This window comes from Berghia stephanieae, chromosome 3 (assembly GCF_034508935.2).
Source record: "Berghia stephanieae isolate SIO BIC M18660-M18661 chromosome 3, UCSD_Bste_1.3, whole genome shotgun sequence".
Lineage (NCBI taxonomy): Eukaryota > Metazoa > Mollusca > Gastropoda > Nudibranchia > Aeolidiidae > Berghia > Berghia stephanieae.
In genome coordinates this window covers 8,639,662-8,661,075 of record NC_088362.1, presented here as the reverse complement: position 1 = coordinate 8,661,075, position 21,414 = coordinate 8,639,662, and the positions used below count along the sequence as shown (strand labels likewise).

The window sequence follows — 21,414 nt, the reverse complement described above, 5'->3', positions numbered from 1 at the left end:
CTTTTAGAGAAATATATTGAGTTATACGGAAAATCGTTTACTTGCTACCTACTCTTTATAAACTTTTTATTCAAATGAACTATGGGACTAGAGATCCGAAAGAAAATATGCAATGAATCAACAATGGCTAACAAAACAAAAGATGATGTTTACAAACATTCTCCGAGCGAGAATTTTAACCCCTTGGATGATGATCCGTAAGCATATATTTTCAAATTCATTTAAATCACAAATAGAAAGGTGTTTAGTTTGAACGTAATTGCGATTAGAAAAAATGAATGTATGTGCAACAGTACAGTACAGTGCAAGTGCTGCATGCAATGAAATGCAGTCAGTTCAGTGTCAGAGTCAGTGTGCAGTGGTAGTGCCCAATTCACCCCAGTCGTGTTCATGATTCATAGCACTGGCACTGTCACAAGCAATTTTAAACTTGAAAACCGTGTCAAATGTCTCCGGTCAAGTCAAAATTGATTGTTTTTCTGATGGAGTATGGAGCACTAATGTAGGCACTTTGATAAAATTTTCAAACTCAAAATATCTTGATTTGACTCAGTCAGGGGGATGGGGCTTGAAAAAACATCAAATTTGATATCTTATTTGTTTCTCTACGACCTACGGTTCCAGAGTTATTTATATTTTTCTATTGAAATTTTTTGTCAATTTTACAGAGAGAATCTGTGATCTCACTGCTGCCTCAAAACCAGCATCTCGCGGGGATCGGGAAATTTTGAGTTTTACAGTCAACATGGCCCACTTATTGTTTTCAGTAATTTTGTTTCAATTAAAAAATAATTGGCAAGTGTTAGGTATCATTTTAATGGTCAGAAAATAAGCTTTATTTTCATATAAATCATTTTTATGGATGGAAAGTATGGAAAAAATTAAGGATAAATGAAAAGGGGGAAAAATATGAGGTTTTTGTCCTAAAAAGTGGGGTTGATGGCGGAGAAAATAAAATAATGAGCGACTGTATCAATTTTGATGAAATTTGGCAGAGATATTCTTCAATTAATTGTCTATCGATGTATGAAGTATAATTAAAATGTATCCATAATTTAAAAAGTTCTTATAATTCAAAAATTTATAAATTTTTATTACATAAGCTTTCTGAGAAATACAATCAGGAATTAAGAATTAAATACACCGTTAGAAAGCTTGTTTTGTGCCCTTTATAATGATACCAAAGTTAGTCACATAGGTTCACAAATAACGCCATGGTGACCAAAACAGTAAAGGGTCAAAAATAAAGTTCCAAAAAACGAGTTTCACCTTACAGTGAGCCTATCGGCGGCCACTGGACTGGAGGTATCAAAGTGCCTCACTAATGCTACACAACTACAACTGCCAACTGCGTTCTGCGATGCAAACATTTCCACTTCCACCAGCCACTCCCACCAACATTGAAATGATTATTTGACTGTACGCTGTGATAGGTGCTGGACATTATTGGACCGCATCGTTAGAGGATATGAAGGGGATATGCAAACTGACAATGAAGAAGTAGAAGAGGCATGAATGCTATGATTGATTATGACTTATGATGGGAAGGGACGTTTGTTTTCTTATCTGAAGTTCAGGTGTCAATAACTTATTGCTGGGGGGGGGGGGGGGTCATAAGAGGCCAAAAATAAACAAAATTACTGTTTTTACATTTGAATTTGAACGATGAGTTAACTGGAATGACCAAAAGAGGAGGTACAAAATAAAGAAAGCATTATGTTGTTTGTTATTTGTGATTTGAGAGAGTGAGAGAGAGAGCTGTGTTTGTGTGTTTATATATGTATGTGATATGTGTATGTGTTTCGATTAATTTTAGTGCATTCCGCTCGTTAATTTTACCAATTATTTTATTTTTAAAATGTTTATTTATTATGTTATTCTTGACTTCTTGTCTGTACTTATTGTCTCGTGAGACCACAGAAAACTTATTAATATGTCAGAGTAGATAGGAATCTCTTACAACGGGCCTAATTTCTATCAATTTGACTTCATCACAGACATGTGGTGAGTGATCGATCTCAGTTCCTTTTGGGTACGAAGCAAAGACTGAGCCAGCTGCCCCATGTGCAATGAAAATTAGTGTTGGATATTTCTTGATCGATCGCATTTCAAATGGAATGCACAAATACGTCTCAATAGTGAGAAAAATTATTACGGCGTTCTGTCAAATAATGCACAGTCGATTTCGAATAATAATAGCCTCCCAGCATCGTACTAGTCATAGGCTTAGACTGGGTTGCCACACAAAGCAAAGGACATTCATTAATTTAAATTAAATCAGAAAAGTGAAAAATAGATTTGGGACAACTATACTATTCAAATGGAGATGCCTTTTCTTTTCTAAGACATTCCGATCCATAATGCTAGACAATCACTGATGGATTACAAAATTGTATGATTACAAAAGTTAACATAATTGATGATGTTGAATATAATTTTGTCACCTGGTTATGATTTTGTCTCTTGATTATAATTCTGTCGCTTTAACGTCTCGTTATTGTTCCTTTCCATATATTCAGACTAGAAACATGGTCTATAAAATATGTAGCCTCTAGTACAGCTATCAAATGATATATTTGTGGCTACCTCTATTACCAGAAACTGCAAAAAGTGCTTACTTCTATTCACAATAGTATTGCATACAGCAGTTTTTTTGTTGTTCTTTTTTGTTATTTGCAGTAGCATTGGAGATGATAGTTTCTGAAACCCTTAAAAAATTGATTTAACAAAGTGTAAATAAAATGATAAAATTTTGTCCAATTTAACTAGAAAAAAATTAAGAGCTGTGCTAACAAAACACGCACACGCACACATACACACACATGATATAAACAATTTGTAGAAAAGCTTATTTTTCACTTTTTTTTTGTGTGTGTCACTGTCACCAAACATGTTTTGCTTCAATATGTAAGGATAACATCGAAAATTGGACAATAGGTATGTTTTGTTTTTTTTCTTTAACAGATCATTTACAGAATTTATTTTATTTTAATTTTTTTCTTGTTTGATTTTCAGGATCTCGGTTGCATACCTACGTCAAGCATCAAATGATGATGCAAAGTGGGAAGATGATGAAGATCTAGATGAAAATTGCCCACAAAGTGAAGAGGAAGATGATAACATGGGACCGTATGTCTATGGTGTGACTCCTCCTGCTCAACCACGGGTTAGAATACGAGAAAAAGAGAGGCAAAGCAGTAGAAGTAAATCTCTGGTACTTAGTGCAGAAAGTGCCCAATTAAAACGGCATCAATTGCAAGCCAGATCCAGCATGAATGTTATCAAAAATGTGTATTTGGATGATCCTGTTTTATTTCATATAGGGGAATTTGACTCTGATGACAATTTAGATCCTATAAAGGATAGAAAAGATGTAAAAAGAAGAGGAAGCAAGAAGTCATGGTCAAAGATCAGACAGTCTGATCGCACCGAAAAACGATTATCTGAGGATTATAGTGTTATATCCGTAGGGGATGGCTTGAATCATCCCCAGATTGGGGGCGTGAAATTAGAATGTTCTGGAAGGTTTAACCTTTTAAAACAAGCCAAACCTATCCTACCATTAAGTCCAGAATCAAGAGCCAGACGACAAATAGCTGAGCCTCCTGAGTGTCCTCAAGACCGTGAGGAATTTTACAAAGATTTTTCTACCTTGATTTATTTGGGTACAGAAGCCAAAAGGAAAGAAGAGAAATCATCTTCATGCAAAAGACAGATCAGTGTTGAGCAAGAGCAATTAAGGACAAGCCTTATTGACCAAATTTGGTTAGAGTTGCGAAGTTACATCAATAATCATATTTCTCCAGAGGAGCAAATAGATATTTTGAAAGTAGAAAGACAAAAGCATGATATTGTTATTGATGAAATCAACAACTTTTGTTTTGCTGATAGCCTTCTTGATGGACCTGACAGTGCATTTATAAAGGAGAGTCCATCTTCTAATTTATTTTTCAAATCAAAATCAAAAGATCAAAGTTATAAAGAGCAAGTATCAAGAAGTGTTTCTGCTTCTTTTTCAGATGTAAATTTGACAGAGGAAACTGTCTGTTTGCAAGAAAAGGCTGTGCATGAAGTGAAAAAAATTTTAGATAGACTTAATCATTGTGAAAATTGTTACAGTACCACAAAGTCATTCTGTCAACTTAATGATAGGTATCGTGATCCTCAGTTTCAACGACGAGTTGAGTGTTTAAATCTGTGGCTTAATATTACTTGTGATTTGTGTCAGAAATTAAAGTTATTCGGTCGAATTATAGGTGCTGAGGCCAGAAGCTTGTGTTGGCCACTGATAAACTTTAATTTCCCACCACATACACAACCCAAAGAATACCTGGCAAGTCCTCGTTCTAGCATCCCAAGTATCCACAGAACTTTACATTCAGACACATCAGACAACAACGATGGTTCGGATGAGGATGAAGATTCAGGACAGAAAACTGACCAATCAAGTGATAAAGTTAGTCCTGATATTGAAGAAAAACGTAGAAGTCCTCACAATTTAAAACAGGTGAAATTTCAGCAAGAACCGACATCTGACAGTAATTCAGCAGAGCCAACGTCACCTGTAGGTTGCAGCACTCCACTTAAAACAAGTGCTAGTATTCCCAGTGTTGGATCTTTCAATGATTTATCAAGGGCATCAAGTGAGCTCAGCTTGGATGACAGTGTCTCTAAATTGTCACCTTACAGACATTATGTGGAGAAATGTTTACGTAAGATGGGCCTGAAAAGGCTGAATGTACGTCTTGGTAGTTTGTTTCACGACAGTTTAAAACGAGCCAGAGAAGCACTTGAGAGACCCAAAGAGCAAGATCCAGTTCGATGCTCAACACATTCTACAGTGAGTATATAAAATGTTGCTTCGTTTTATTGTTTCTCATCGTCTCTTCAACAACGAAGAACCCAAGGGTTGTTTTTTCTTGATGTCCCTTATTATATCTCTTAATAATCTCAATGTTGATTTTTTCTTGACAAGAAGAATACATACAAAGAAACAGATAACAATTTCATTAATTTAAAAATGCATCTTTATAGAAATTCTTGATATGAATTTAAGTCAATATGTAAATGACCCTAAGCCTTAAGTTTGATCCCTCGACTGATCAGTTTGTATTTTATTATATGATTTCATCAGATAATGATCTTTTAATCCTTTGTGTAAGGTTTAAATTTTAAGCCTAGCCATACTTCAAGAGTATATAACTATAACTATAACCATCCAACTTGTTTCATGTGCTTGTCTAGGGGTTTTTTTTACCATTAATGAATAGGGCAGGGAGGTACATGCTGTGTCTTCTATCCCCCCATACCCGTTTTCCAATTGTTTCCTGTCTTTGTCTTGGAATGAGATTACTTGGTTTTGTCCTGACCCTGGCTGGGAGGGAAACAGTCGAATGTATAGTTGTAGTTTTGGGAGATGATATTTTTTTCCTTGTAAATCATGTCTCTGTTATGCATTGTATTATGTTTAGTTTACATATTATATTATATGATTGGTAAACATTTGAGTGTGTTCCTCTTAGTTGGGACCTGTGCTTGTGTCTGGATGAGACTTTTAGGTATCCCAAACTAAGTACTTTGACGGTGTGCTCTTGGAATCTACATCTGTTACTGTTCCCTATTTGAACCAATTCCCCTTTGTCTTACCTTTTCTTTTGTGCTTTAATTGTAATTCTAGAACTTTTTACTATCCCATTTTCTTCCTTTTTACTGGCGCTGATATGACCTTAATGTGTTGCAAGCGCTGTAAAACCCTTAAAAACAAAAAACAAAAACAAAAGAATGAATAGTTATATATTTGTTCTGATTACTTCATTTAAAAGAAAAAAGAAATAACTTTAATTATGCTTTACGACATTTTAGGTTGTAATATTTATTTGTGTTAAAATGAGAAGAAAATAATTTACCCATTTTGCTTGAAAAATTAAAATTCTATATTTTATTTTTCTTGGTCATAGCTTGAAAATAGTTCTGAGTCATCCAATCAGAATGATCAATCCAGTTCCATGCAAAGTCCTGAATGGAATCAACTGTTCTTCAACATGGGCCTTCCCTCATTCCGTCCAACCTACCTATTTATTGTGCGCATTCAAGTGGATGTTATTCATGAGTGTCTGAAAATTCGCAAAGAACAGAGACCTAAAGGAGAGCCCTCGTTTTTAAGTATACGACAGGTTAGTCATCTATTTTTGAAAATTTGTCTGAATTTTTACATGAATTAAATTTAAATTAAGGTTTATTTTTGTGATGCTTTAACTGTTCACAGATGTACCAGATTATTTAACTATCAAAGTATTTTGTTATTAATATATTGGCAATAGAATTTGTTTGAAATAGATTATGGTATTCTTTGAATTTTGAATTGTCATATTAATATTCCAACATATTGCAATTATTTTCTTTTGCTTGTTTAAACATAAGACTATGGCAAGCCATCTTTGTATATATATACTCTTTACAGCTCATTCGTGAATGCAAAGAGGTGCTGAACGGGGCTACCATGGTCAAGAAATATTTCCATTTCATGGTTGATGCAGTCATATGGGATGAAAGAGAAGCAGAAGAAAAGTTTGTGGCTGATCTGACTGAATTTGATGATGATCTGAAGGAAGTACTGGATGTAAGGCATATAAATAAAATATTTATCATTCAAATGTTTTTTAAAAATTCAGATATATGATTGCTGGTTGGAATTTGTTGTTTATGATTACAAAAAGAAATGATGAGTGAACAGTAGATTATCTAAAAAAAAAAAAAAAATATTCTATGCTTCATATGTTTATTTTGTTTTACCTTAAATTAGTTTCTTATTGATGTAGGAGTAGACGTGCATTAATTATGCAGATATTTTAGGAGTTAAGGCCCTTCGAAAATTAGGTTTTCAAAAGACAGGAATCGTAATTTCATCTCCCGTTGAACTTGATCTTATATGTAGTCTCTGTAGTTCCACCAGGAACAAGTCTGTATGCTTTCTTGCACCATGATAAAGCGGGAATAGGAGATGATAAGACAACTGATATATCTAAGCAAAAAAATAAGCAAAATTCGTCATTTAATACCGAAGCATATAACAGAACTTTTAATTAATTCCTTGGTTTTATCTAAATTGGACTATTGTAACTCCCTTTGGGCGAATTTAACTAAAGACAAAATTAGCAAACTTCAGGTTGCTCAAAATAACGCAGCCAGGCTCATTGTACGCAATAACAAAAAATACCCGTCAGCAACTCTTCTTCTCCGTGAGTTACATTGGCTTCCTGTTGAAAAAAGAGTTGCCTATAAGATTTGTACTGTTGTCTACAAATCCCTAAGCACGAACAGTCCCTCCTATATTAAAGACCTTCTAAACATATATGTCCCCAATAGAAACTTGAGGTCAAGCAATGACCAATCTATCCTTGTCAAACCTAAGCCATTGCGTAAAATAGGTGAACAGTCTTTTCAATTTTCGGCCCCCCATTTTTGGAACTCTCTCCCGTCACACGTGAGATGCTCGGATTCGTTGACAACGTTCAAATCTCGCTTAAAGTTTTATCTTTTTACGTCATAATGTTGCAATATTATTTTCATATTTTGTTGTTGTTAAATTGAATTCGTATCACGTTTCCTTCACACTTGTCTCACTGTAATATGTTTTGTTTTATATCACTGTAAAGCGCTTAGAGCCTGTGACAACGGGGTAAAGCGCTATATAAATGCCATTTATTATTATTATTATTATCTATGACATTATAGGCAATAATCAGCTTTAACTCCCATGTTGAACTACAAAGGCAGTCTTGGGAAAACTTTTGGGGGATGATTTTTTCCCCAAAACAGGTACACTACTAGAATTATCACCATGTCAAAGCTAGATAGTGATTAAAAGAGAGGCTGTTTAACGCTTTAACCCTCTTCTTATCACCCATATGAAAATCGTCACATTCGTTACGATGCAGCCAACATTTTTTCTCATTCTGATTTCTTTTGTACATCTTCATATTTGAACCAAAATGTTTGCTATACCTCATTTAGCAGAAAAAAAAAACATGTATAGTAAGAACTAACAGCTTTTGTGTTTGAGCAAAAAAAAAATATTTTTGTACAAGTTGGGTGTGAAGTTTTGGGTACAATCCGGAAAATGGCCAGTAAGGAGAGAGTTACAATGGATTTATTCAACAATTTTTAATTACCAAATGAATCACTCAGGCTCTTATTTTTTTATAATGAAAGAAGCACTCACCTCCCTAGGGGTTAATTTTTGTGATACCGAACCGCAAACAAAGCTTTTTAATCACCTCGCTAAGCAAACAATAATAAGTAGTAAGTTGATTGATTCGATTTTTTAAGTGAGACTGTTGATTGTTGTTTTTGCACAACGCATTTTGTTTCAAAGGGGGTGATGGTTATGGAAATTACTCTGGGTCACCCTAATCCATTTTCATTTTTCAACTCATAGGTGTACTTCAGTTACCTCCAGAACTGGATTCACATGCTGCAGTGTTTGCCAGATGCTTCTCTTGGTATGAAGAGTGCCCTAGAGGAAGAGTGGGCATTTACCAAATCCATCTGTGCAAGTGTTATAGGAGGAGAGGCAGAAGCTGGGAAAAAATTTAGGTAAGGGAGAGAAATCAAATGGATTTTTGAGAATGTAAAGACGGCTCTCAATTATTACTTACCAATGTGTTTTGTTTGAATTGTAGAATGATACATGATACCAAAATATGCCTATGCCTGTTTTTGGCAATTGCAAATAGGGCTTTAAATGGCTAATACCTATGCCTGTTTTTGGCAATTATGGCTTTAAATGGCTAATGATGCCTACTCTATTCTTAAGGGGATCATTGTGACGAGACTGTAAAAAAAAATGATTCAGATACAAAATTTCATGGGTGAGAATTTCCTGCTTTTTTGAAGAATGCTACTAAAATGGAATTCAGAAACATTCATGTTTTAGATGAACTGTTGAAGAAATATGTTTTTATACCTATAGGAAGATGCTCAGAATGCATTATTCTGCATCATATTTTATCTTTAATTGTATTTTACCTGAGATGCACTTTTATTTCAATTTTTTTTTTCTTTTTTGAAACCATGATTTTGGATTCTCGATTATAATTTTTATTAATAAAGATTTTATAAATTATATGGCATGTCTAATTGCTGTGTGAACATTCAGTCCAGGCAAACCAGTATGCCTTTTTTGTTTTGTTTTTTTGGGGGTGGGGGGGGGGGTTATTATTGTTGTTTTTATTTATTTTCTATGTAATGATATTTTATTCGTCCTTCTCTTACTTTTATTATTATAGTTTTAAAGATTTCAAGAAATGCACCCAATTAACATATTTTAAAAAAATTGATATAAGCAACTTTGATTTTAGCGTGTGTGTTAATCTTTGACAAAATTATTATTCTATATTAAGTCAATTTTTTTTACTTCTATGATTTATTTAGCTCTTTAGCCAGCAATCTGCTCAATTCTATCGGAGACTTTCTTGACAATGGTATCGATGCAAATACAAGAAATTTATACGATGACGACGATGTCCTTGATGACTTTGATGAGGAAGAAATAAATGAACTTGGAGAGGATGGGGAGGAGGACGACGACTTGGAATCAAAGAAAGAGAAACAGCTGGCCCAAACAAAGTGCGCATTTAAAAAAAAATTTCTTTCCAGTTAATTATTCATTTCTTATAACAATTAGTGATGTAAACATGACTATATTATGAAAATGTACACAATAATATCATCAATAATTGCTACTACACCGATTTACCTCCTGGGATTTTATATTTAAAAAAAAATTAATCCTGTACTTTCTTCAAAATTTTAATGGTTGCCCCCCCCCCCCCTTTCTCTCTCTCTCTCTCTCTCTCTCTCTCTCTCTCTCTCTCTCTCTCTCTCTCTCTCTCTCTCTCTCCTCTCCTCCCCCCCCCCTCCCCCCGCCCCCAATCCCTCTTTTTTAAAATGTTATTATTATTATCACTTTTATCCGTGTTTTTTAGGCAAAACATTCAAGCAACTCTGAGAAACTTCAAAACACTTTTCAATGAGGCACGGGAAAGAGCTTCCAAAGCCCTTGGCTTTGCTAAACTACTAAGAAAGGTTCGTTGCTTTGTTCTGGTCGAAAAATAGATAAAGGTTATTTTACAATGTTTTACCCTGCATAATTGTGGAAACTTTAGTTATTTTGTAACTTGTCATGCCAACCTATTATCAGGAATGGTGATATAATTTTTGGTCAATGAAGAATAATGTTGCTTAGATTAATGTAATCCAGTCCAAAGACGAATTACCTTTATTGATTTTTTAAATTTCTAACTTTTTAAAAAAAATCTTTGTACAGGACTTGGAAATTGCAGCAGATTTCAATATCACTGTGCCAACTCCAGAACTCCTGAAAAAGCTGTTTGAAACTAATCACATACAGGTAAAATCTTCAAATAACTTTCTCTTTCATAATGTTAACATCGGAGGTATGATTTCAGGGTTCTAAATTATAACAGTGCTGATGGTTTTCCTCTGATCCGCGGAAATCCGCGATTTTGAGTCCAGAGGAGGAATTTCCTCCTTGTAAAAATTACATTTTCTCGAAACAATGTGCTAGCAATGAGAGCGTTGATGTGTGGTGAAACACACAGGTGCAGTTTCCCACTCTCCAGAAGTTAGCTAGAGTATCAATGATAGTCTATCATCTCAATTGCTCTAAAAGTGGGGTTTAGTGCAGTAAAAATGGGGCTTAAAGGTAATTGTTCAACATTTTCCTACTTTTTCACTTTTTGTCACCATCAGCACTGTTATAAGTTCTTATGAAATCCTCATATCAAAACATGCATTATTCTCTGCTTATCCAGAATGTCTGAAATTGAAATTAGAACATTAGTGTTTTGGAATTCTTATTTTGATGTCAATGATCAGAATTTTGGATTTTATGTCTCAACTATCTCCACTCTTCTTGGTTGTATATTTTTACATTTTTGTGCATTTTCATATATTATATAAATATATATATATAAATATATATATATATATATATATATATATATATATATATATATATATATATATATATATATATATATATATATATATATATATATATACATTGTCGCCATAGATTCTCAACTTTGTGTTTATACATTTTCATGCATGCCACATCTGTAAACGAATTTCCATTTTGTTGGATGAATAAAGTATATCTTATCTTATCTTATCTTATCAAGTCATTAAAAGTTCCATGTAAACATTTTTACGTACCTCATCTAGGTCCTGGCACCCTTGACTGCTGGTTACATGATGTTTATACCAGAATCCATCATCTCCAATACACTGCTCATACTCCAGCTTTTGAATGTAACATTGGGGCAGGAAGATTCTCAAGACAGTAGCGGTGTCAAGGAAGAGGGTTATTTACTAATGTTGCGGTGTGAGAATGGAACAGACCATGTCCCCGAATGTCCTCTGTGGACTGGCAATGTTGTTCATGTGGAACCGACAGCAGAGACAACCATTGCCTTATCACACATTGAGGTTAGTCACTTATATATTCTGGAGAATTATATGATGTTTTATATTGCACTGCATGTAAAAAATAAATAATATTCCCTTTATCCATTCCCAAAGGGAGGGTTTTCTTTAGGGCTTATTCCAAGGGAAGACTGGATTATCCTAGGCATCAGCCGCGGTATAGAGTTGCAAATTAAGCTAGAGTGAGATAACTTCTTGAGGTCATAGGGGGGCATCAAACTATCTGGGTACGAAGCAAAGACCATATCGAGTTCTGTCCCATAGAAACTACATTAGACAAAAAATGGTTAAATTCGTGCATATTTTTTTTGTGTAACATTTCGTTTCTGCGACGATCTGTAAACTCAACAATATTAAGAGTTTACACATTTTTTTTTCCCATACCAATAAGAAGTTGGAAAACAAAGTTCTCAGTCATTTTTAAATTCCTTCTTGCTTTTAGGTAATGGGCCTTTTGTTTGTGGTGACCCATTCAAGTGTGCTAACTCAGCAGAGAAAGAAGTTTGAGGCTAGCATGGGAAAACAAGTCCAACTCATTAATGAACAAACATCGTGTCACCAATCTATTGCTGAATCTTTATCAGAGCTCAAGGTAAGTATACAGGCCAACTCATCAACGGCCAAATATGTGATAATTATTATGACATATAATTTCCAACAAAATTTAGCTTTTAACCTTTTAAAAATTCTCAAATTCAACTCTTTTTTTTTTTAGCAACTAAGATGTGACCCACTTCAAGTTAAGATTAAAATACCTTATTGTTCATCTTTATATATTACAGGGTGCACGCATTGTTTTACGTTTGTATGAGCTCAGAGCTTGCATGAAGTATATATATAATCCTACAATATATAATGCCTACAATCTAGAGGCCTTTGTTGAGCGTGTGATGTATGGTCCAATGCCATGCAGTTGTAAGTGGAGGTCTTCTTCTGTTGTCTGTTGTGCTGTAGAGTGTTTTCTCCGTTTGGGTAATGATAGATAAGTTTATCTATATTTATATGTGTAAACTTGTTTTTTATTTATAATTACCAGACCAATGCCCTTGACCTTATGATGAAAGTGTCACAAGCCATCAAACAAGTCAATGAAAAGCTCAATTCCATTGAGATCATACAGCAGGAGGAAAGCATTCTTAAGGTTTATAGAGAGACCATGATTAAGATATACGACTTTGGGTTTGAGGTTGGTACTCATTGCTAATACTCCATATATTGTCTCCAGTATAAAATGTTAATTTTGTTTTGGTTTTAAAATCTCACTATTAGAAGGTTGGTCAAAATAATAGGTCAACGCTTTGATATATGTTAAAAAGTATTTATTTCTGTGAATTCTTGATTTTTAAGTATCTGAATTTTGTTTTTTTATAATCTTATTATATCTTACCTTTTGTCATATTATTTTTTAAAGTTTGTTTATCAAACGAGGGCTGTCCCAAAATTAAGGTAAGTAAGGCCCTATCTCTGAAATGTGTTGAGCAAATTTAATTAAACTTACACAGCAGATGTAAATTCCATTTATCTACTTTTCGACATAATCGCCATGCTGATCGATGCATTTTCTCCACCGCAACAGAAGGGCAAACATTCCCTCCTTTAAAAATTGATGTCATTTGAGCCAATCCTCAACATCTGAGTTCAGTTCATTGTCGTCCTTGAACCGTTTTCCAGCCAAGGGGTGATTCATATGTCCAAACAGATGAAAGTGGGATGGTGCCATATATCAGGGCTATGAGGAGGTTGTGGTAAAACTTCCCATCCATGATTTTTCAGCCAGTTTTGTGATGTCTGCGTTATGTGGTGTTGTGTTGTCGTGTTGGAAAACAATGCCCCTGCTTAACTGCCCGTCTCTTTAGCCACACAGCCTCCCTCAACTTGTCCAATTTTTCGCAATATCTTTTTGCATTTATTGTCTGATCATGTTTTTAAATTGTTCTGAAAATTTTGAAATATTGTATGTAATCAAGGTATGGAAAACGTGTATTTTTATCAAATGACTGAAATCTTTTAAAATTTATTATATGGTGCTGATCAGGGCCTGCAGATAGTGTTGGAATATTGTTATTTGCATTTGAATAGATGAAGACACTTGTAGTTCTCTAAACACAAAAGGTTTTTTTCATTTTTCATCCACATGTTTTTATCATTTGTTCTGGTTTTTTGGGGGGGTTTTTTCAGTTAATGCAACCACCATGAAATCAGTAATATTATAAAGAGCATTAAACCATATCTCTCTTTTTCCTTTTGTAATTTGAGGTGGAAGAAAAAGGCAAGAACAACTAGCTTTGATATAAAGACTCAATATTTTAAAGATGTCCATAAGTTAATCTGTTTTTGTAATATCTGTGTCTGCTTTCACCATTTTCAGTATCAAAAAGATTTGATGCGTCTTGCCTCACGTGACCAGAGAGAGAAGCAATGCCAGATGATTGTAGCATTTGCCAAGGACTGGATGGAGTTTGTCACCAACAAGTGTGAATATGGACGAGGAATTAGGCCAAGGTAATATTTAGCATTTCTTTTTCCTTTGTGATTTTGTAATTTTTGGTGGGGGTTTTTTGTTTTTGTTTTGTTGTTTTTTTAAATAATTTTTTATTGATTCTTAAAGACGGGTAATATGTAGTTGAGTTACATCAGATCAGATGCTTATTAAAATTTCAGTACTTTTACATTTTATGTCCTTATTCATTTCCTTTAAAAGTTTTGTTTTATTGATGTAACATATGCCTGAGACCTCTAGTAGTTTGATTATATTTTTCTAAATGTGATTTCTCTTTTAGATGGGCAACTCAAGGACTTGAATTTGTCTCTGTTGTGTGTGAGCCGAGGAACATCGTCTACTTAGATGCTGAAGAATTCAAGGTATAATGTATAATCCTCTGAGTAACTATTTTTACCTTACCTAATTGATATATATGATATCAGAATGTTTTTTTTTTAATTTTTTATTATGGTTTATAACATGAATGAGAAACTGTGTACATCAACGCTTACACTCGAAGTTTGATTTTTCAAAACTCTATTCAAAAGTTTTCAGGTTCTTTGCTCAATCACACTTTCTGCCAAATAACTTCACTAATGAGAATTCTTGAAGAACTGCTAAATTATGCTGATAATTTATAATTGTTTGATTAATAAAGAAACTAACAGCAGCAAATAGATGAAAAATCTTCCCTTTACCTCATATGCATGTTGTTCAATTATGAAGTAAAAGAGAGATTCTAGGCATTGGAGAGCTAGCCCTCTTATTTTATCTAGTCTTAATTTTTATAAGGAATCCGGTAATTTGAAAACGACATTGTTTTGATCATTTTTTTGAAATGTGTATCTTCATAAGATACAAATTAATATGTCACTAATAATAATAATATATACTTTATTCATCCAAAAAATGGAAATTCGTTACAAGATCAGTGGCAGGGCAAATAATTATTAACAAAAGTTGAGAATCTATGGCAACAATTTATACATATATATATATATATGCAAATGCACAAAAATGTAAAAATATACAACCAAGAGTCAATAGCAACTAGTGTAATATATTTATTTTCTTTCTTTTCTTTTTTCTTTTTCTTCACTTCCCCAGAATTTCCAACAATTGATATGGAAATGCTTGAATCATATTATTGGATCCATTCACCCCAAGACAGTAGGACAAGGTAACCTGGAGTTACAAGTAGTTCATGTTAAACTAGTTAAATGTCATACTCTGGAAAGATACGTATTTTAAAATTCGGCCAGACAGTTTGTTCATCAATAAATACTTATTGATTTAAATGACCTTCATCTTGACAAGAGGTCCGAGGTTTGTAATCAATTGATATTTGAATGAAAAGTTTTCTGGCCAAATTTTTTAAAGTGTTTCTTTCCAGAGTACGACAGTTAACTGGGTTATATTTATATATATATATTGATTGAGATATGAGATTAATTGAGTGTAAAGCAAAGGCCTTTTTATTAAATGCCAATAACAAATTTAAGTGAATTTTAAAATAATGTTATGTCTCATCTCATCTCATGTAGTTCCATATCTGAAGCAGACGTCGGAGGTCATCTTCCGCCAAGCTGATCCATCTCTTGCCAATTCTATTAAAGCAGCGCCACCTTTCTCAGCTTCATCTGTCCAAGTTCTTATCCCTTTCAAATAAGTTATTCTTTGTCTTCCTCTTATTCTTTTTCCATTCATCTTTCCAGTCAAGGCGAGTACTTCCAAACCAGGGTGGCGGATAATGTGTCCTAAAATTCCATTTGGCGTTTGATGATTTTTGTTATCAGTGATCTTTTTCTGTTTGCCATTTCTAAAATTTTCTTCATTTTTTTCCTTTCCACCCATGACACCCTCATCATTCTTCTGTAAAACCACATTTCCGCTGCCTCCAGTTTTTTAACCATGGTCTTGTTTATGGTCCAGCTCTCACAACCATACAGCAGCACAGACAGTACATAGCAATCCAGTGAAAAAAAAGATTAAGTCACACTTTTTCGATTTTCAATAACAGCATTTTGTTCTCAACTTTTGAAGAAATTATGGAGTTTTCATTTTGTTGTTTTTTTTTACTTTTCAGTATTCAATATTTAAGTTTCTGATTGGCATATTTACTTAAATAATTATTAAATATTAAGAGAGTTCAAAATTTTGGACATTTGATAGAACCGTATTATTTTTTGTTATAATTGGAAACAAAACACATTTAAGTAAATGAAAGAATATGATTCCAAATTGGGATGAATATGTTCCCAGACTGCTTTCTGTGTTGCATATCAACCTCATATTGCCATTTTTAATAAGAATATGTTTTCCTATGTTTACATTTGAACCTTGAATAAAAAGTGACTACAAAATCATTAATCAAAGGCAAAAAATAAGTACCAGGTAATTAATAAGTGTCTTTTAGTACAAGTTTTATTCCATGAATTATATTAAAACTTGTATTGATGTGAGTTTTTAAAAATATGTTTTATCCCATATCACAAGCTTTTAAAGGTGTCAATTGTTGGTTTAAAATGAAGCCAGGCGTTTTTCTATTGTCACCAATGTCGACATTTATTGCCACTTTTCGGGAAAAAAATTAAAGTAATATAATCCAGCCATTATCACAATGATTAATAAATAAGATAATTAATGATTAAAATGTTTAAATAATGTTTTTAAAAAAAAAATTTTTAAAAGCTTTCCATCAACAAAATAATAATAAATATGGCTGCGCAGTCTCTATGGACGCTTGCCGTGAATGTGTGTCTTACTTCGAGTGTGTCAGTCTGTTTCTAGTGTCCAGTTAGTAATTTGTTTCCATAAATCTCTGTTTAGTGCAAGTGTTCTTAGCTTTAGAATGTCATCATGTTTGTTAAGGTGCTGAGGCAGTTGGATGTTTCCTCGTGTTGTTGAAATTAGTTCTATTATTACTATTTTTGATCATGGATTATGTCAACTTTTCTTTTCTTTCCTTTTTTTTTTTCTAAATAATAATAATAATAAGAAGAATGAAATTTATTTATATTGCACCCAATCCTCTATACAATAAAGCTCTAGGCGCATAATAGAAGAAATGTCTCTTTTATTTCTCTATTTTATAAAAGGTATCACATTAAAATCCAACTTGGAAGTCCCTCGCACTATGCAGCGGTTAAGTTCATGTCCTGAGAATACTCGTTACACGCGGTCCATCTCAGCCAGATCAGCACAGAGTGAAATTATTGGCCACACCGATGGACACAATTCAACAGGAAGTATGGTATCCACCCCATCATCTCCTGGATCTTCTTTCTTTGCTGATAATCGTAAGTTCTATTTGCTTCTGGTTTTTTTGTTTTTTTTTTCTTTGAAGTGTGAGACAGGTGGTCAAGATTTTGTATTTGTTTTTTCCATGGAATTCTTCTCAGCAGCCAAATGGCTTATCTAGTCTTCTTGTTTATATACTCTTTGTTTTTGTTTGTGTTTGTTTTTCTTTTTCCTTTTTTTTTTAAAAAAAAAATTGTTATCTTGGATATGATGAAGAAAGGATAAGATTGCAATCCTGCTCCTTATACAAGTTAAGTTGTTATATACAGATGTTTTTGAGTCAGTTATTTATTAAAATAATGGTATTTCACTCTTAAATTGATGTTTTCAAATTTGGTTAGAAAATACCTATTTTGTATTTTAAAACATGCATTTTTGGCTGAAACAAAGTCTTTTCCTCAAATTCTAATTTTCTTTATTTAGAATTTTTTTTTTTGTTGGTTCGATTTTTGTTGGGTATTTTTGTTGTTTCCTGTGACAGGTTTATAAATGTACAGATTTACTGTTCAGTTTTTTGCTTTAATGGAGTTAAATGCAAATGCTAATTTTCGTAATTCGATTACACAATTTCATGCCAATACGAATTTTATGAAAATTACGAATTTAATTCTTAGAATCTTAATGATAATTAAAATATATAATAATTTTATAATTAATATAATAATAAATAATAAAAATAATAATAATAATAATAATAATAATAATAATAATGATGATGATGATAAGAAAAAGAAGAAGAAGAAGAACAACTACTACTACTACTACTACTACTATTACTACTACTACTACTACTACTGCTACTACTATAATAATGATGATGTTGATAATAATAATAATAATAATAATAATAATAATATTGTGGTTGTTCATACACAATTTCAGAAATTACGAATTTCCTTTTCAAATTACTAAAAATTGACATTAAAATGACTAAATTTGAAGTTTTCAATTTGGCAAGTCTGTAAATGCTGCTGAGAGAGATTTGTTGTTACCCAAATAATACCTCACCATTCTGAATAAAAGGGTTGAAATTGATATCTATTGATTTTCTTTTTGACTCTAAACCGCTATATATATGGTTTGTTTTATACGAGATCGCAGATAGAAGACAGAAATAATGATGAGTGGTGTCCTAAACTCATCAATTGCTTTTTCACTTTTTTGACATTTTCACTGCATGAGCTATAATGGAAATAATTTTATGTTACGCAATAAAATGACACAAATTGCCGTAAAATAATCTCAAATCGAGGTTGAATTATTTGAAATGCTTGTTTAAAAATAGCACTTTATATTTCAATGCAATGAATAGAATCGTTGACATTTTGTTTTAATTTAAACAGAATTCAGGTGACAAATTACAGCTAAATACTTAGTCCTCTCTCATCTCTCTTTTTTTATTTATTATTATTATTATTATTATTATTATTATTATTATTATTATTATTATTATTATTATTATTATTATTATTATTATTATTATTGATTTTATTATTACTATTATTTTTATTATTATTATTATTATTATTATTTTTATTATTATTATTATTATTATTATTATTATTATTATTATTATTATTATTATTATTATTATTGGTACTACCACCACCACTACTACTAATACTGCATCTACTACTACTTTTACCATTACTATTTGTTAATTTATTTATTTAATTGGTTTCATTTCTTTATTACCCTTTTCTTTTATGAAAATTTTATGACCTAGATTGGTTTTAACGATATCAATATTTAAACTCAAGTCGATCAAATACTGGTCCGTTGATGAATGGAAAAGTGATAAATAATTCCCTTTAGAGAATGAAAAGTGTTCAGGAAGTTTCTTGAGTGGGACGTTTTGGGGTTTGGTATTGTTTCTGACAAATATTACCTCAAATCATAATTTTTATGTGTATTTTGATATCATCAAATTACTTCATTTCATATTTTTGTGTGTATTGTGATATCATCTAAGCTATGTTTCCCTTTCTCATGCCTCACGCTCATACTCACAAACTCTGATCAGGCTATAATCGGCACTCCATTCCGGAACTTCCGGAAATCTCAGTGCTGGATTCAGAAGATGGAGGCATTATTTTGGACATAGCTTCCTCACAGTACGGCTCAAAAGGTTGTATTGATGTACACATGGTGTATGGAGTGATTACTTGTCGGCTTTCTCTGTATTATTTGCCACCCCAAGCACTTCATAGATTTTGTTCATTTTAAGTTTAAAAAAAGATTGTATTTCAAGCAATTATTTGAGTGGAAACATTATTTCTTTAGAAAAAATTCTCAGATGCTTAATTGCCATAACATTATCTTTCGGTGAATGTTGTCGTCATGATTATTTTTATTCTAGTAACTCGAGCTGCATGTTGAATATTTTTAGTTCTATCGCTTTGTAACCTTATACGCAGGTTGAGGTTCATTTTCTATTATTTCATTCCTTCGACTTGATTTTAATGGGGTAACCTTTTTGGTTGTCAAGTCAATGAATACTAGAGCATGGTACTCGTTACTTTTAGCCTCCCTTATCACTTCGAGTCTATTTTTAGTCTATTATATGACCTCTGTACATGACTTATTTATTGCCTCTTTTATAGGATCCATGTCCTAATCTTTTGGTTTACAGGGACTAATACTAATAGTTCCTGATCTTGTGTTGTAAAATATCTGTTACTGTGACAACTATCAAACATTTTCATATTCCATTTGTTAAATGCATAAAAAGTGTTATAGAATAGAGCATTCTACTTTTTAAAAAAAAATTATTTACCTGTTCATCTTTGCTTGTCTCAGTGTAAAACATTTTTTAAAATCGTTCATGTTGCATGTACTATGCACATCATTACTTTTGATTCTGGAGTTATTGTTCGTTTGTTTCTGTTTTGTTTTTTTATTTGGAGTTTTTTTTTTTTCTCGAAAAATAAAGTTTTAGAAGTAAATAAAGGCTTTCTCAATAAATAGCTGCAAGCAGCAGTTTATATCTTTTTAGTTCTATATTCTAAACATTGATATTTGCATCCGATTGCTTGGACAAAACCTCAATTTTCTCATCATTCATTTTTACCATATTTGAGTCTATCCAATATCTGACTGTTTTAGAAGTCCTCAGTATCTGATAATTTAAAAAAAAGTAATATTGAGTTTCACATTCATCTTTGTCTATTAAAAAAAACGCATTTAATTTAGAATTTAATAGAATTTAGAGCAATAATTCATATTTTTGATGACAATTTGTGTTATCAATTTATCCCATGACTCTGAAGATTTTTTAATTGACTTGATTGTTTGAATAGTTTTGTATCGTAGTATTCATAATTCATGTCATGTTTTGTCCAAGAGATGTCTGTTTCTTACAGCAACATTTTTTTAAAAACTAATGGGTGAAGAAATGAAAGGTTAGAATTTATTCAGGATGTCCAAATTAACACCTACGATTGAAGTTATTTGTTCTTTAAATCTATTTTGATTCTTCTTTGTACAAATTAAACCTTTCTGAGAAGTCCATTGATTCTACTATAGCATGACAGCGAAAATATTATGTGACGGCCCTATTATCCTTTGTTAAAAAATGGAGTTAAAGAAATTTTTTTTTTTTTTTTTTTTCTTTGTGCATGCATCCAGTTTTACCAAAATTAGATTCTGACACATAATGATTTCCTGACCACAATGCATACCTGCCAACCCTTCCGCTTTTAGCAGAATCATTCCTATTTTCCCTCTTCCTTTTTGTACTATTCCGCCATTGTCTCTAAAATTTCGATTTTTTTTAAAATGATGAAATGGTAAGAAGAAAAAAGAGCAAAGAGGTGTGTGTGTGTGTGTGTGTGGGGGGGGGGGGGGGGGGGGGGTCGGGTGTTAAAAAGGTGAAATTCCTATTTTTTGTCTCAAATTCCTATTTTTTGGTGTTCTGGTTCCACTTTTGGAATGTGAAGGGTTGGCAGGTTTGACAATGTTAAATTTGAGAACAAACAATTGTTAAAAAGAATACATTTTGATAAGAAAATAGTATAGGTCACTCATTGGAGGGGTATAATTATAAGATTTTTGAAGTCCTGTGTTAGAAATTTTAGAAATTTAGAAACTCATTCCCGAGGATGCAAACTCTCGGAACTTGTTCA

General features: G+C 32.6%; 1 protein-coding gene across 2 annotated transcripts in view; it reads left to right on the top strand.

Moving 5' to 3' along the window:
• Positions 1-68: 68 nt before the first annotated feature.
• The window catches only part of LOC144967112 (mitogen-activated protein kinase kinase kinase 4-like), a 45,676-nt gene continuing 24,330 nt past the window's right edge, over positions 69-21,414 (top strand). The window contains exons 1-16 of one of the 2 annotated variants that reach the window (XM_078903950.1): positions 69-197; positions 3,016-4,840; positions 5,958-6,173; positions 6,461-6,619; positions 8,438-8,595; positions 9,433-9,627; positions 9,987-10,086; positions 10,328-10,411; positions 11,248-11,511; positions 11,951-12,100; positions 12,545-12,694; positions 13,877-14,010; positions 14,289-14,370; positions 15,098-15,170; positions 17,089-17,289; positions 19,314-19,418. In XM_078903950.1, the coding sequence (XP_078760076.1) occupies positions 82-197; positions 3,016-4,840; positions 5,958-6,173; positions 6,461-6,619; positions 8,438-8,595; positions 9,433-9,627; positions 9,987-10,086; positions 10,328-10,411; positions 11,248-11,511; positions 11,951-12,100; positions 12,545-12,694; positions 13,877-14,010; positions 14,289-14,370; positions 15,098-15,170; positions 17,089-17,289; positions 19,314-19,418 (4,012 nt within the window). In that variant the 5' untranslated portion in view covers positions 69-81. The remainder of the gene's footprint in view (positions 198-3,015; positions 4,841-5,957; positions 6,174-6,460; positions 6,620-8,437; positions 8,596-9,432; positions 9,628-9,986; positions 10,087-10,327; positions 10,412-11,247; positions 11,512-11,950; positions 12,101-12,544; positions 12,695-13,876; positions 14,011-14,288; positions 14,371-15,097; positions 15,171-17,088; positions 17,290-19,313; positions 19,419-21,414) is intronic. The other variant, XM_078903951.1, reaches the window with a different exon arrangement.